We start from the raw sequence: 16,341 nt of genomic DNA on the forward strand, positions 1-16,341 counted from the left end.
CAGTAATTAAACATGGCAAAAAAGCCGCACAGGAATAATCCCTAGACAGGGATGAGAATGAGTGATGCTTGCATCTCCAGATTGTAGGTCAAAGTTCTATAGCATACCTTGCTCTTGTTAGCAGTGTAAGGCCATACGTTCTCACCACCTGCCTTGTAGCATTGCATGAGAGGGGTTGGAGACCTGTGAAGGGCTGAAAGGCTCTCTGGTGACTCTGGATGAGGAGGCAGGGATGGCTGCTTTTTTTTCTTTCTCCACTTAAGAATGCTACTGGAACCTCAAAGGTTTGAATAAACATTGGTCCTAGAATGAGTTATGCTGAAGACTTCCTTGCAGTGAAAAGCAGCATCAGTAGGTGGAAGAGGGGAATGTAATTGCTGGCGTTGTAAAATGTGCTTGTAGCTGTGACTGGACACCAGTGCAGGGAAGCATGTAACCTGACCACAGTCTTGGGTTTGTGTTGTTTTTTTCTTTAGAAAGGTCCTTTATTCTAACAGCAGAACAGAGAAGTCTTGCAGTATGCCCCAGATTTCTCATCTGATACCTTTGTCAGTAGGTGGCTGAGGAAAGGTCCAAAACATTTGGTCCGAAACAATGGCTTGCAGAGAAGCTGAGAAGAAAGCTTCCTGGTCCCTGCTTTTACGGCTTCCTAGTAAGAGCCAGGTACCATTCCCCAGCCTGTCTTCTGGGGGAGTGAATTTAAAGAATGTAATGGGAATCCCCAAAATAATGAAGACAGTGATTCAGACCTGGTTCTCTTGACTCTTTCATTCCCTATTTTCTTCTTGCTAACAACAGCTTTCTTATACAGGAGACTGGTGAAATCAAAAAGGTGGCTGAAACTTGTGTTGGAATTTAATTGGTTTTGCTACCATGATTGAAGTGTCTTGGGTGTTCTTGATGATACGCCTCTCTGCTCTTCAGATGGACTGAGGTGCACTCTAGAGGGATTTTATCAAGCAGGTCTTTCTGAGGAGGCGGGGGAAATAAAACTTACACTTATGTAGTCATTTCTCCGAAGGGAAACATAAGTAAGTGTACTTCTAATTTCATTTTTGTTCTACTTGCTAGGACAGCAAGGCTGTCTTCTGTGCCTTTTCCCATGGAGATCTGAACAGCTGTGTGCTATTCCTCAGTTGTGCAGATGCTCTGCAGGCTTGAAGGGAGAGGCTTTCAAACCAGTCAATACTGAAGTAGTGGTCATGGGTTTTTTTCTGTTCTCCTCCTGCTTACAGTGCATGCATTGGGTAGATTACCTGAGCACATGAAACAGCTTGATCTCTAGAGAGGAGCAGGTGTAAGTGCTATGAGCTCTTTTTCAAACAGGCTAAGCTATTTCAGGCAAATGAATCAATTGTTAAGAACACCAACCTTGCTCCCCTCTCCTCTCTGCCATTCTCCTCTTTCTAGTTGAAGATTTTGCCCAGACTTAAATAGTAACATGGAGGGGAATCCATAATCAGGCATACCAAGTAAGGGACTGGAACTGGGGTATAAAAATACTTCACATAGTCATCGCAGGCTAGCTTTAGGTTTGGCTGCTAACTCCTTTCTTGAAAGACAAGAATCTTACACAAGACCAAGACTTGGTGATTGCCTTAATATTACCTCAAGTCAAAACTATTCCAACAACAGAGGTGAAAGTGTCTGTAACCCTGCCTGCTTTCCAGCAAGTAAAACTGAGCCCAGAATACTGCAGTGCTGACTTAAGTGGAACTGTGCTGGAGTCTTCAGTAAATCCCTGAAAATGTCTTGCCCATTATTTTTGGGAGGTTGATATCTGCCTCATAAGTTTCTCAGCTTCCTTTGGGAGAGACATGTGTACTTGCAAGATGAGATTTATGGATCCTATTAAGAAAGCAGGAGGAATTCAGCTGTGTCAAAAGCATAGACGTTTCACTTGCCATCCCTGGACAGCGGCGAGACCCTCCTCCCTTTTGTGTGCAGTCTGGAAAAAATAACTTGTGCTAAGCTAATGAACAGTTTGATCTGAGATCCAGATTCTTTCAGCATTAGTGAAGTGTCATTAAAGCCTTGAAGAGCCCTTATGCTCTGTCCAAATAGTCTTTGAAAAGCTTATTTGCTGTCTAGATTTGACAGCCTGTACAGCAAACACTGAAATGCTGATGACTATGATGTATTTTCATCTGCCTCCCTCTGAGGAACAAAACCTGATATATGGAAAACTTTGCAAATCTGCTTGTGATGTAAAGGCAGCAAAAGCAGTTTGCTAGAGACAAACAATAACTACTGTTAAGTTTGTACACTGGGACTTACGCTGCTTTCCTACTTCTAGACTGAATAGTACCTATACAGTTTTCCTTAACTGTTAGCAGAATACTGGTCAATAAGGTTCTCAGCACTAACAGATGGGAGACTTTACCTTCATCCTCATGCTGCAGGATAAGACAGTATAGTGTGTATACATCCTGATAACTCACATTCACTCACTGTCTGATCTCTTAAGAGGCCTTTGCCCAGTGACAGCTGGTTCACAAAAGCTCTTCCCAATACTAAATCATTACTTTTTTCTTTTTTTTTTTTTCTTAATTTCAGGTCTTCTCCTGCAAGGCTGAGTTATAACTGCCCTGTTAAAAGAACAAAGCAGTCAGCACCACTGGCTGATGGGGGCTGGCTACATGTGTGTGAATCATCTTGTTCTAGTGTAATGCTGTTCAGTCTCTTACTCAAAACAAGTGAAAATAATTCATGTGAAGTCTCAGAAGTTTCATTTATAGTGTGGCACTCTAACATGTTAAATAAGCTGGTGTTACTCTGAAGTGTATCTGAGTGAACCACAAATCCACAGTGGATATCTAGGTCTTGGTAGTCCCTCATCTACAAACATGGCTGCTCCATTGGTAAGCATTCATTATGTTAGTCCATGGACTAACATGGATATCTCTTACCATAGCTAGCAGGTCAGAGGAGGGAAGACATGAGCTTGATTTCTTCTTTTCTGTCTCTTTATGCCTTCATTTTCTAGAAACCAAACCATTTTATAGGTAATATCACATTAGCATGCTGTTTATAGTGTACTAGAGCTACTGTTCTGCTGGTAGTCTGTTAAGGCTGCTAACTTCCCCCTAGAAAGAGTTTTCTGGCATAGAATTTGTACAGGATCCCCAGTGGGGATTAGTGGGAGTAACATGCAGTAACTGAAGAGTTGGAGCCATTCAGAGACCAAGTGGAGAGGTAGATTGCATCTAAATGCTGCTACTTGGCTCTTTCCAAATATGTGGCGGTTGCTTTCAGTCTGTAAGTTAAATACAAAATCTCTGCTGGAATTTAGCAGGCAGTTGTAGTGGCTAGGAGTAGCAAAGCAACCTAGTGCTGGACTCGGTACCAGTTCAAAGCTAGGAGAACTGGTGTGTTCCCCAGAATGCAGTGGGTTTTGATGTCTAGCTGTAGACATGTAGTGTGCTGGCACTGCAGCATCACCTTCATTGTATGATGGTCTTGATGCTGCAAATAACTAAATATAGCTCTCTAGGCTTCTCTGAGTTGTGCTTCTCAGTAGGATGTCTACCTTCCAATCATGACTATTGCAATACCAAGCTCTTTAGTAGAGAATCCTAGTTTCATTAGTGCTTTTAGGCACTTGCAGTAGGTGTTGTGCAAGCAGCCCCATGCAGTTGGCTTTCCAGGCCATGAACTGTTTGAGGATTGGATAAAACATTTGCCAGCAGTTTCTCTGCGTACTTACCTTCTGTCCCAAACTTGTAATGGCAAGTTTAACTCCTTGACCTAAAGAATGAAAACTTTAAATCTTTAACTTTAAACACTAGAAATGTTCAAGGCCAGGTTGGATGGAGCTTTGAGCAACCTGGTCTAGTGGAAAGTGTCCCTGCCCAGGGCAGGGAGGTTGGAACTAGATAATTTTTAAGGTCCCTCCCAACCCAAACCATTCTATGAACTTAATGTTTATCTCTAATAAGGCACTACTGTGCTGTAGTCTTCAATAAATCCCTGAAAAAGTCTGGCCCATTATTTTTTTATTTTTAGAAACTTAGTATAAACAAACTTGTTTCTTCCTCAGAAATCAACAAAAACAGTAATTTGGCAAACCTAGCAATGGCTTATGTTCTAACCTTTTAGGTCTGAAAGAGTGTAATAAGCCTGTCACTTCTGGAATATGGTGCAGTGGTGAAACACTTTTTTAACACATAGTTAATGCACATCATTGAACAAACAAATCATTAAATAGCTTTAATTTAGCCATCAAGAGTTAAAAGCAGTCTTGACCTTGGAATAAGAATTCATACAGTCTTCCCTGCAGGCTTTCAACTGCCAAGAGATTAACATGATGCACAGTACTCCCTTCTCTACATCTTCCTCCCATAGAGTTTATCTGAACAGAACATATAATGAAGTACGAATAGGTCTTAAGAACTCATCAGTTCCAAGTAATAATTTTTCTAATTGTTGGCTTTCTTACTGCTTGAAAGGCCAGAGGACCTTTCTCTCATGTTGGCTGCAAACACAATTTTGGGGATAGAGTCCCTGTGCAAGGCTTGTCTGGCCTCACCGTTGCCAGTGATAGCTGTACTGCATTTGTTGATAAGCTCTGAAGTGAAAGGTTTTGGTGCACACTAAGTGTATCCTGTTCTTTTTTCCAGACCACACGAGCAGAGTTTGATTTGCCGGAGTATTCTGTCAGACGGCGATACCAGGACTTCGACTGGTTGAGAAACAAGCTGGAAGAGTCTCAGCCAACACATCTCATTCCCGTAGGTAGTAAGCAAAGATCTGCTACTAAGGACAGTTCTGTATCTGTCTTCCAAGGGTGATATGTCTCATTAGGTTTAAATACAGTATTTCATTCTCTTGAGTATCTAGATTTAAATATGGCACTTCATTCTTTTCTAGTGGAGTGGGAAGAGCTTCCCATTCTTGACTGATTATGAAGCTTAGACTTTTCTTAGGCAGCATACCTGAGAGGTGAGTTTTGACAGCCTCCTGTAGGGCGGTGTCTGTGCTAACTACATCTGTTGTGGCATAAATGGAATATGCTTCATCTGTTTGTTCAATTATTACATCTAGATTTCCAAGTATCTGAGACTTATAAAAAGGCCACACAGGTACTTCAAGTCCTAGTCTCAGTCAGTTTTCAAGATGGCCTTTTGAGCTGGTTTTAAAAGAGTATTAAAAAACCTAACGTTTAATATCGCAGACTTATGAATCTTAGCCTCTGGCTTGGCAGCTATTACATGCCTTCAGCAGGCAGAAGTTTAGCTAATGAGTTTAGCTAAACTACTGCACCCCATCTTATCACTTAAGCTGGCAGTCTGACCACCTTATGTGATACGAAGAGGTTGGTTTTTCATGCTGTGGAAGATGTGAACAGGTAGGAAGCTTATGAGACCACCATCAGCTCTTTTGAACAAAGAAATTCAAAAAGGCATGTAGGAGATGAATTGTTGGGAAATAGCAACACTGCTAGCATACCTTAGCTTGCATATGTGGGATAGGGTGACGAAGTTTCTCTGCTCTCCCTCCCTCAGCAAGGACTAGGCTAAGTGAGAAGTATTTAGTTAGACTATTCCAGGGTAGAGAGCTATTTAAGTCCTTAATTACTCTGGGACTTGCCTCTCAGTGGAATAATAGCTTAGTCTCTCAAAGATAAGAAATACTTCACAAAATCATGTGATACCACTATCTGGCAGCAAATATGTTTACTCAGGGGTAGAGAGAATAGAAGAGAGTGTGAGCTTGCTGGGGTAAGGTGGAGACATGAGATTAATATGTTGTCTGCCCAGACCCTCTTTTCTCCCTCCCTGTTCTCTGAACATCTGGAGCTGTTGAGGTTAAGTTTCTGCAGATTCTTGAGTGTACTAACAGGCTGCTAGTCCTGCCTGAAGGCAGCAAGGCAATAAATAATAGTCTAGTCACAGAAGGTGAATCACAGCCAGGGAATCAAACTGCTTTGCTGTGACCTGGAATTTGTTGTACACAGAACAGCAAATTTGGCACAAGTGGCTCCAATACCGGACATGAAACCGGCTGCAGAGCAAAGTAATCTCTTAAGTGCCTCTCTTCTAGAAAAAGTGAAAGCATATGGATGTGCTGCCCTCTTCTAGCTATCTATGCACAACTTAGCAGTTACGGAATTTCGTATTAAACTCCTCCATGCAGTGGTGTGATGGGAGATTACTGAAAGCTTTATGCTTTTATTGCCTAGAAGTAGGTGGACAATAGAAGCTAAAGGCAGTTTCAGGTGCACTGTGACTCAAGTGTATTCTGAAAGGATGTTTCAAACCAGTCTAAGAGTGTCTGTATCTGTAACTGGAGATACTGCAGTCCCTGGAGGCCTTCTGTCTAACAAAATACCAGAAGGGGGTTGTCTTATTAATCTCAGTATAATGACTCTGCCTAAAATCTTCCTTCAACAAATGATTTGTCTTCTCAGTGCAGTGAGTCATGATAGCCTACACTTAGGAGCCCGAACTAAACTGAATATGGGTTCCTTTTCGTTGGTTACTGATTTTTACTTTTTAAACGATCTGCAACTTATTTTAATATGTTTTTTCAAACAACAATAAAAATGCTCTTAGATCTGTCTCTAGACTAGAAAGATAAGTCTAACATGGCTAAGGATCTTGTCTTTGGATTGTGATGTTTGGATACTTGAAGCCACTTCTGACTGCAGTGAACTCTGCTCACATGTCACAGCAGGGAAAAGTAGACTATTAATCTGGAAGGCTATAAGGTAGTTAAGTAACACACAGTTAAAGCAGGATATATAAGTTGCTGGCTGTGTGTACTGACTACTCAGGATGGACCTCCAAAGGCCTAAAATGTAAAGAACTATAACTACAGCTATAGCTAAAACCAGGTTAAATGGCAGAAGTCTCTGTAATAGAGGTGCATCCTTCTGCAGGTCTCAAATGCTCAAACTTTAGTGATTATTCAGTGCCAGTTTGCATGTGTCTGGTTGATCTAGGGTTCTTTAAACTAGTCTTCCAGCTTGTCCTTTTCCTCCTGCATATGGTGCTTAGGAAGTCACTGCCTGAAGTATTGAGTCCCGGCTAAAGCTTACAAAGCAAGGGAAGAGAGTTTCTTCCTCCCTGAAGACTACTGCATTAAGCATTATTCTTCTGAGGAAGTCTAATTAGAGTGTATCTTACTGTGGTTTAACTAGAATGACTGATCTGAATGCTAAGCATAATAAGTCTTAGATTATAAGAACTAAACATAGTGCTCAAAATCTAGCTGTGTTGCAGCTAAGTCATGCTGGCTTTTTTTTAGAAGGTGCAATCTTCATGTACATCCCACATCAGCTAGGGTATGGTGGGAAAGGTATGTGCATGGACAATTTCTTTCTTTGAATTACTTTTGTCACAGGTTTCAGGTGACAAAGACTCTTTGCAGAGGAGAATCCTGATTTCTGATTTGATGAAAATGCCTGTTATTGCTAGCCTAAGAGTAAGCAGATTATGTGTCTGGGTGGACTGTTTCACAAGAAAAAAATGTAAAGCACCATTTTAAAACTAATATTAATCTTAGAGTCCATGCTGTCCAGAGAGAACAAAAGCAGATCAAGTGGTAGAGCTGAAACTAATCATGCTGAAACTTAGAGTTAATCTTCCATATGAAGTGGTACTTTGAAGTCTGGAGTCTAAGTGTAACAGGAGGTACTGCAGAACTAGCAAGTCTGGAGGCAGACTTGGGCTTACGTGTTAAGCTGAACTGCGGAAATGAACTGGTGGAGTCAAAATAGGAGTAAGATGAAATGGTAGATATGTTGTCAGACCTTTGCCACTTACAAAGACGTGCTCAGGAATGTCAGCTATGATAGATGACTGAGTGTGCAAATGCTTCAGGAAGGTTGCAGCCTGGATTACATGACCACTTGCTGTGTCAAGCCTCGTCTGTCTTTGCTCAGTGTGGTGCTATCACTAAGACTATCACCTCTCCCTAGAAGGGTTCTGTCCAGGAGCTCTAAATTGTTCAGAAGGGGGGTGAAAAGAGTGAGTAGAATTGTTACGTTTTCTGAGTTTCCTTGGACTGAGCAGCCTTGTTTCAATGTTGGGATGGGGGTGTGTATGCGTTGCTGTAGTGAATAGTGTGCACCTTCACTGGCATCTCCTTTAGAGCTGGAGCTTGAACATGAGTAGCAGTAGCAGGGAACACCCTATGCTGTGCTAAAAGTACTTATGGTGAGTACTGTCTGGGCTTCACTGGTGTGGCTCTCAGCTGAAGCCCCTCTGTAGAATTGCTAGCATTAGGCCAGACCAGCTAAAGGGTAATTCAAAGCAGGGCTTGCATGCCATCTGATGTATGGTTCCTGTTAGCAAACATAACACTTCAGCTCCTGTTAAGACTGGAGTTTGATTTCTTTGTATGTTTCCAAACAGCAGAAGCAAGTTTTTGATCTTCTGAATCTTCTGCATTTTGCTTGTCTCTGACAGCCTCTTCCTGAGAAATTTGTGGTGAAGGGTGTGGTCGATCGCTTTTCTGAAGAGTTTGTGGAGACAAGGAGGAAGGCATTAGACAAATTCTTGAAGAGAATAACTGACCACCCAGTGCTTTCTTTTAATGAACACTTCAACGTGTTTCTCACAGCCAAGGTAAGCCAATAACTTCCAAACACAGTCATTGACAGGACAACACAATAGGGACCTTTGCAGTCTCTTTTGAAATGAAGGTTTAAAGGCACTAATAAAACTACATGTGCAGGATGGAACTTCCCCTAAAATAGCAGAGAGTTGCTGAGGACCTTGAATATTGTGTGTGACAGACCCCTGCGTCTGACAGCTTTGGGGTTGTGTATGGGTTTCCTTTGCTTCAAGGGAGGGGTCGTCTGCAGACCTGCTTGTTTTGTATCCCTGTGTCCAGAACATGCTCCTCTGATGCAAGAGAGGTTCAGAATTTAGAAAATTGTGGACTTTGTAAAATCCTCTTTTGGGGAGGAGGGAGGTGGGGGAGGAGAGATGTCTCTTGACAAAAGCTTTCAAATTTCTTCTTTTTCTCACGTTCGTGCCTTCTGTACTGCTTGTACTTGTTGCCCTCAAAACTAAGCATGATGACCTCATTCTTGTTTGTTCTTGGTCAACAACGTCATGCTTATCTTCTGTGTGACTCATCCAGCAACAGTGCAATTTTCTTTGTCTTTTGAACTGCATTTTAAATAAGACTAGGAGGACCTACAGTCATGCTTGGGTTCGACCTGATAAGTGAGGAGAGCTGTAGAAGCACATCTTTCCAATGTCACATTATGCTAGCTCACTCAAATGTGACAACTTGAGCTTGCTTCAGGCTCATGCTCTGCTTGCTGGTAATGTGAGACTCAATCTCCAGTTCCCTTTTATTTTTCCTCCATGGTGAACTTAACTGCTGAAATCAAGCCAGTAATGCAGAATTCGTTTAGTACCTTGATAGTTAAATGTCAGATAGCTTTGTTCTGCTTTTCAGCTGTCAAAGCATGAGGCAACTTTCTTAGCTGCTTAGTCATCTTCTCCCACCCCTGTAAAATGTACTCAGCACTGGTGAGGCCGCACCTCGATTACTGTGTTCAGTTTTGGGCCCCTCACTACAAAAAGGACATTGAATGACTCGAGCGTGTCCAGAGAAGGGCAACGAAGCTGGTGCAGGGTCTGGAGCACGTGTATGAGGAGCAGCTGAGGGAACTGGGGTTGTTTAGTCTGGAGAAGAGGAGGCTGAGGGGAGACCTCATCGCCCTCTACAACTACCTGAAAGGAGGTTGCAGAGAGCTGGGGATGAGTCTCTTTAACCAAGTAATAAGTGATAGGACAAGAGGGAATGGCCTCAAGTTGCACCAGGGAAGGTTTAGACTAGATATTAGGAAGTATTTCTTTACAGAGAGGGTTGTTAGGCGTTGGAATGGGCTGCCCAGGGCAGTGGTGGAATCACCATCCCTGGAGGTGTTTAACAGTTGGGCTGACATAGCACTGAAGGATATGGTGTAGTTGGGAACTGTCAGTGCTAGGTTAACAGTTGGACTAGATGATCTTCAAGGTCTTTTCCAACCTAGATGATTCTGTGACTTTATCACTAAGCCCTGGACTGGGCTTGCCTTGAGAATACTTCCAGGGAGACTGAGGGAAAAAGGGCAAGTGTTTTTCTGTCTGTCTCTAGTGCCGGAACTTGCTGTATTGCAGCAGCGAGGTGTCAGTTCAGTGTGCGAGGGCTTCAGAATTTAGTTACTGCAGAAAGTCACAAGACCACCTTCTGGTTGAGAAACCAACCTTTCTTCAAGTTCCCAGTTTGGACCAGTAACAGACCAGAATGCCTGAGAGAGTGAGTGAATAATTTTGAGTTAAAGGGTTGTCTTCTGATGCCTACTTGAAGGTAGAGCTTAGGACAGGCAGAAGGCAAGGGTACAGGAACCAATGCATAATTCAAAATTATAGTAGCTGCTAAGATATCAGGTTCTTTTAATCAGACTTGCATTTGACTTATACATAAGTACTTGGAAAGAATGCCATAGTACATGTTTTGAAGATGGCTGTTTTATTTCTTAAAGAACACTTAAAAGTTTAGTCTATAATACCATGTCTTGATTCCTGACCTGGGTAGGCCTGCTTGGTTTGAAAACATGTCTCCCTCAAGCTGCATAGGTAATGTAGTTTGATATGTTGAATAGTGACCTCTGCTGGAAGAAGTAAAATGAAAAATGGACGGCGTTTTGGCTAACTAAACCCGTTTTTTTTTCTGATGTGCTGTCAAAATCCCCTGAAGATTGTAGGTGAACAACCTTGTTAACATAGGCTTGTCTGAATGTTGATTTATGCGAATATGTAAAGCATTGGCAAGGAAGTTTAAGCCTTCGGTGCAGGCAACATGACTACATGTGACCCAACCTGAGTTGCAGTCTGCCTTGCAGAGAAACAGTGCTAATCTCCCTGTGCTGTACATGTACAGTCTTCCCCTGCCTCCTATCCGACCACACAACTAGTGTGAGGAGGCTGCTGATCAAATAGACATGCAATATGTAGCTCTGTACTGGGTCATCAGAGCCAGCTAGTGCATTTGCATAATACTGGTATCATAGGCAGTGACTTAAAAGTATGTGTGGATCAATGGCATGAACAGTATTGGTGGAAACAGAGCTGTTAATATCACTACTTCCCTGGTGACAGTACAGGAACATGGGAAAGTCTGGCCACGTGCGAAAGTGGACTGCTTATTCATTTATACTGTACTTCATACCATTCTCCTGGATAGCCAGTCTCCATATAGAGGTAGTCTTGAAACTGTGCTCAGCTCTACAACTTGTACAAAGTGAGGTTCTGTCCAAGGCTACATGTCACATGTAATCTATTGCTTTCACAAAATTTGATCTTGACTGGAAAGTATCCTTCACTGTATTAATCTCCAACACGCAAGTGAAATATTCTGAACTTTTTTAACTTCATAGGATCTTAATGCCTACAAAAAGCAAGGAATGGCATTGCTATCGAAGATGGGAGAATCTGTCAAATACGTCACAGGAGGCTACAAATTAAGAAGTCGGCCACTGGAGTTTGCAGCCATTGGGGAGTATCTAGACACATTCTCTCTGAAACTTGGTACCATTGACAGAATAGCACAACGAATTATTAAGGAACAGTTGGGTAAGGATACAAGGTGCCCTCTCATAATACTTCAGCTTGAGTGCTCCCCATCTTGTTCCAGTTGATTCTGTCCTGTAATGAGCCACACACAGAGCATAATCTAATGCCTCTTGCAGATTTAAAACAGGCCCAAAGCCTACCATAGTATCTTACCTTAGCTCAACTCTCCAAGTGTTTTTTGAAATCGATCTTGTTATATCAATCTACTCTCTTACTAGAGTTATTTTTTTGGGGGGAGGGGGCTAAAACATGTAGATTCTGTGTGGAGGAGTACAGATGGAATTCCTAAATGATGATAACCTTTACAGACCTGTCTTAGCAGAGCCAAGTTTTACATATGTTTTAAAAAACATGACTTGGGCTACTGCACAGATGCAGGTGTCTTTGTATTGGAAGCTTGTAGGAATGGTCATTTAAGCAGAAGGCAACTTGGACCTGTCACCTGTGCAGCCATAGAGCTCTGTCTATTAAGATGCTAATGCAACACAAGACTTGACTCCTGGGGGAGTTAATGTTTGCCAAGCTTGGTACATAGTTTCTTCTGCTTGGTGTGATTGTTTGCAGATCCTTGTGCCTCGCTCTTACTGTCTTAATCTACTTTTCTTTCTGCCTCTTGCAGAATACTTGGTGGAACTACGAGAATATGGACCTGTTTATTCAACCTGGGGGGGGCTGGAGGTTGAACTGTCGGAGCCACTGGAAGGGGTATCTGCCTGTATTGGGAACTGCTGCACAGCTCTTGAAGAACTCAGTGAAGACATGACGGAAGACTTCTTGCCTGTGCTTAGGGAATATATATTGTACTCAGAGTCGATGAAGGTAAAGAGTCCTGTGGCAGAAGACACTGTTATGGTGTTTGCACGGAATGCTGTATTAGTGACTTTATTTTTCTAATAGTGAGAAGCGTTGGTGGTGTGAAAAGTGGGGAAATAAATAATACATTAAGTCAGAGCATGTTTTCATAAAACAAAACTGTGTATGCTTAGTAGCAGAGTACTGCATGGGTAGCACAAGCTATCTGCTCTGCTATTCGGTCAACCTAAGGTCAATAATGGTAAGGTGCACACAGTGTTGAAGAGTTGCTCCTTCATCGGAGTGGCAGGTGGTACTCCATAGGAGACATCTGTGACTGCTGAGAATCTTTGAATTGTTAGAAAGTCAGTTGTGGCTCAGCTCTTCACTACTGGGTCAGTGTCTGGCCCTGAAGGAAAGGTAGCATTAGCAACTTCTGTCACTTGTATGTGGCAGGGATGGGTGGCTCCTTTTAGAACCATGTGGCCAAATGACAGACACTGCTTCCTCTCTCATCCCCATAACCCCAGACAGGATGTGTCTGTTGTAAAGTTCTGTTAAGGTCTGCATACCAAGTAACTGCATAAAGGTGTTGTTCTCTGCCTTTTAATCTCTCTAAGAATTTGGTATCTTACTGCTTATGCATAAGCAGTATAAGCTACTTCAATGCAGTTTTTCTTCTCTTGAATTAAGGAGCATTGGTAGTCAATCCCATTGCATGGGGAAAAGCATTACTGAGTTAACTGCACTGAAAACTGAAACCAAGGCTTCTAGGTTGGCTGTTGGAGCTTTTCACCACATGCTTATGGTACAGCATGTTATAGCAGTCCCTCTATAGGGTACTAACAGACAAATTCCTTCTGTGGACTTTCTGCTTGGAACAACCATTATGAGGCTATGATATGCACTCCCTTAAAGATCTTATAGCCTGTTGTAAACCTACAGTCTTAACATGGTCGTTCTTTTCCACCTTAATCTTAGTCATCCTATACTTCTCACACTGAGAAATAAAATGCTTACTTTCAGATTTATTTTCCCAGCTTCAGATGGCTAGTTGTATGACTCCTGTCTTGCCTGGCTGAAGTATTCTTGCAGAAGGCTTTGCACTAATTCCCTGTGTATACTCTTTGCTTTCATAGTTATGGTATTGACCCCAGCATAAGTGAGGTACATTATCTTTACAGGACTATTAACACCCAGTTATTGCTAGAACACCCTGAGCTGTAGCTTGAAGCCTTCAAGACCCAGGGTGTTCAGATTTATCCTTATTCTGTAGGAAGAAGGGTGTGTGTACTAACAAATAAAAAGAACATGAGGCTAATGGTTAAAGCTTTTAGCCCAGAACATCTAGCTTTTGATCCTACAAATGCCATGGCCTACTCAAGATGGCATCTGAACTGGCAAACTGAGTTGTGAGAGGCGCTTTTCACAATTGTGGGGTAAAAAAGCTAAAAAACAAGGGTTTCTTCAGCTGAAGAGGTACTTCAGGTAGTTAAACACCACTTACCAGAGGGAGAGAGGCATTAAAGACTTGCAGCTAGACTACCTGTTGGCTTGGAGACAGCCCCATTCTAAAAGGACTCTTGTCAGATGATGGCAAAGACACTAAGTGCATTCTCCAAGCCAAGGGGTAGACTAGCTTCGAGTCTTTAACACCACACTCTTTGTGGTAAGTGGTATTTAACTGCCTGAAGTACCTCTTCTGCTGAAAAAACCCTTGGTTTTTAGCTTAATTTTTAGACTACTGACTCTACTTTCTAGTGCCCTAAAGGAGTCACTCTTCTTGTCATTTATTCTCTGGTAATGGACTGAACATACTGTGCTTTGGAACTCGTTGGATCCAGAAACCACACTTGCAAAATAGCAGTTAATAGCAGATAAAGATTATGCTGCTTAGTGTCCAGTTTGAGCATCTCCATTAGCTTTACTCTGTTGAAAATCAAGACTAAAAACTATTGCTAGCCAAGGCAGACTGTTCCTATTTTCCTTCCCTCGCAAATACCAAATCGAAATCTCTTTAGGTCATATGAAGTGCAGTTTTCTTATGCTAGAAAATACCAGTCTGTTGCTATTTCTGCAGTAAGCAGCTACAGACTGTCTTCCCAGACTTCACAAAACTGAGTTAAGCAACTGTAAAGAAGGCTACTCTTTGAGTGCAGGAGGCTTTCTGCTGAAAGAGCCATCTTCTTCACTAGCAGTGCAGTCCTATTCATCAGCTGCTGTGAGGCCTTGCTTGTGAAATTAAAGTCTGTTTAGGTCTTTCAGAGCACAGCTTTTGGACAGGGACCTTGATAAAAGTGCTTGGTATGTACTAAGAGTTCAGTGCAACCTTGATAGCTTTCTCTCCATGATGTACCCCAGGTATAGGTATGGGAAGTTGATTCGTAGAGCAATCTCCAACTAGATGAGTGTCCCTCAGAGTAAGAACTGCCAGAGTATCTTCATTGTTTGAGATGAGTATTCACCTTAGTGTCTTCTGGAGCACTGTTATACCTGAGGGGAGGCATCCTGAGGTAACTGCACATACAGAGGCAAAGTCCAGTAGTTTGGTTGAAATAAATATTGGCTGACTTCAGGAAAGCCCCATCTCTGGGTTCATTTGAAAGATTTGCAGAAGTGGGGAGAGGCTGGTATTGTGGGCTTGAGTTAAAATGTGTGCTGGTAGTGTCTAGTTGAGACCTAAAACACAGGCTGTGTTTGAGATGGCCAGATGTCTCGAATCCTGGTACAGTGAGGCCCTTGTCAGCAAACGTGTGGTACCACATTTTTTGAGGTATGCTGGTGTTCCCCAGGGAGGCAAGTGCAGAGGATGAACTCGGCTCTACATAATTCAGCACTGATACTAAAATGTTACATGAATTCTGTATGCTTAACACTGCCAGAAGGGCTTATCAGATGATGTGATCCCCACCTGTATGATTGGGCATTACTTTTAATGCATGTTTAAAGCAAGCACCACATGGATAGGTAACTGCCTCTCTAAAGGTGTGCAGTAAATAAGGATCCTCTTGTGAAGTCTAGTCATAGGAGGAAGTTATGCCGTGTGTAAATGCCATAGGATTGCAATTTGAGGAAGGAGGCTGGTGGCAGACTCCAGAAGCTCCTTCAGAGATGTGGGCCAAGGTGAAATCTTTCAACTAAGTATAGAATGGAGGACCTACCTCACTGAAAGCAAGTTAAGTCTTGCTTGTACAGGGACCAGTGGTTTAGTTCTGTCCCCAAATACTTGAAATTTGGTGTGTGTGTGTGTGTGTGTTTGCTGTTGGTTTCTTCCAACTTCTCTTAAAAATTTTTAATTTTTTGTTTTTAAGCTTTTTTTTTCTAAGTACGGCCTTAACTAGTGGAAGTATTGCATGGGCTGTGGTAAGTCTGGGATACTTGGCATAGAGCTTTTCAGAGGAGCTGCTGAAGCATTAATGCATTGATCTACAACTGAGAAGAGATTGCCTGGAGGTGCCAGAGGAAGCACTTCCTCTCACATACGGGACAAGTGAAAGGGAAGGCAATGTTTTTCTCATCACTTACAGGTCAGCCATTAATGGATACTTAAAGCTGAATTCAGAAGCATATTCCTAATTGTCCACAGTGGATGGACTTGGGCACTTAAGGAGAAATAAGACACCTGCTCTTTGAATCTAGTCTGCTGATAACTGTTAATCATTGGCTACTCCTGGTACAGATCCAGTTCACTGCACTAACTGCAGGCTGAATGCAATTGCTCAAGGCAGTGTTTTTTCTGAGAAGAAATTTCAGTTGACTCGGGTTCAAGAGGAAATGCGAAGTAGAAATACCTGTAAAATCTCTCAGGCTTTTGTTACATTGGTAACCTCAACCACTTAAGGGCTATTCTACATAGTTGCTTAGATTCCAGAAGGAACGGGAATGTTGTGGTTTTTCAAGCAAACACAACCAATGGCGTGCTTGCTTGCATCCCTTTGAGGTCAAAAGGGAGGGTTAAGCTGTTGAAGGTGAA

The 16,341-nt window shown here is 42.3% G+C and overlaps 1 protein-coding gene across 2 annotated transcripts in view; it reads left to right on the forward strand.

The window, feature by feature from the left end:
- SNX30 (sorting nexin family member 30) overlaps nt 1-16,341 on the forward strand; it is a 64,006-nt gene that overhangs the window by 21,964 nt on the left and 25,701 nt on the right. For both annotated transcript variants that reach the window (XM_074812336.1, XM_074812337.1), the window contains exons 3-6: nt 4,620-4,730; nt 8,412-8,570; nt 11,381-11,576; nt 12,196-12,395. In XM_074812336.1, the coding sequence (XP_074668437.1) occupies nt 4,620-4,730; nt 8,412-8,570; nt 11,381-11,576; nt 12,196-12,395 (666 nt within the window). The remainder of the gene's footprint in view (nt 1-4,619; nt 4,731-8,411; nt 8,571-11,380; nt 11,577-12,195; nt 12,396-16,341) is intronic.

This window comes from Strix aluco, chromosome Z, assembly GCF_031877795.1.
Source record: "Strix aluco isolate bStrAlu1 chromosome Z, bStrAlu1.hap1, whole genome shotgun sequence".
Classification (NCBI taxonomy): domain Eukaryota; kingdom Metazoa; phylum Chordata; class Aves; order Strigiformes; family Strigidae; genus Strix; species Strix aluco.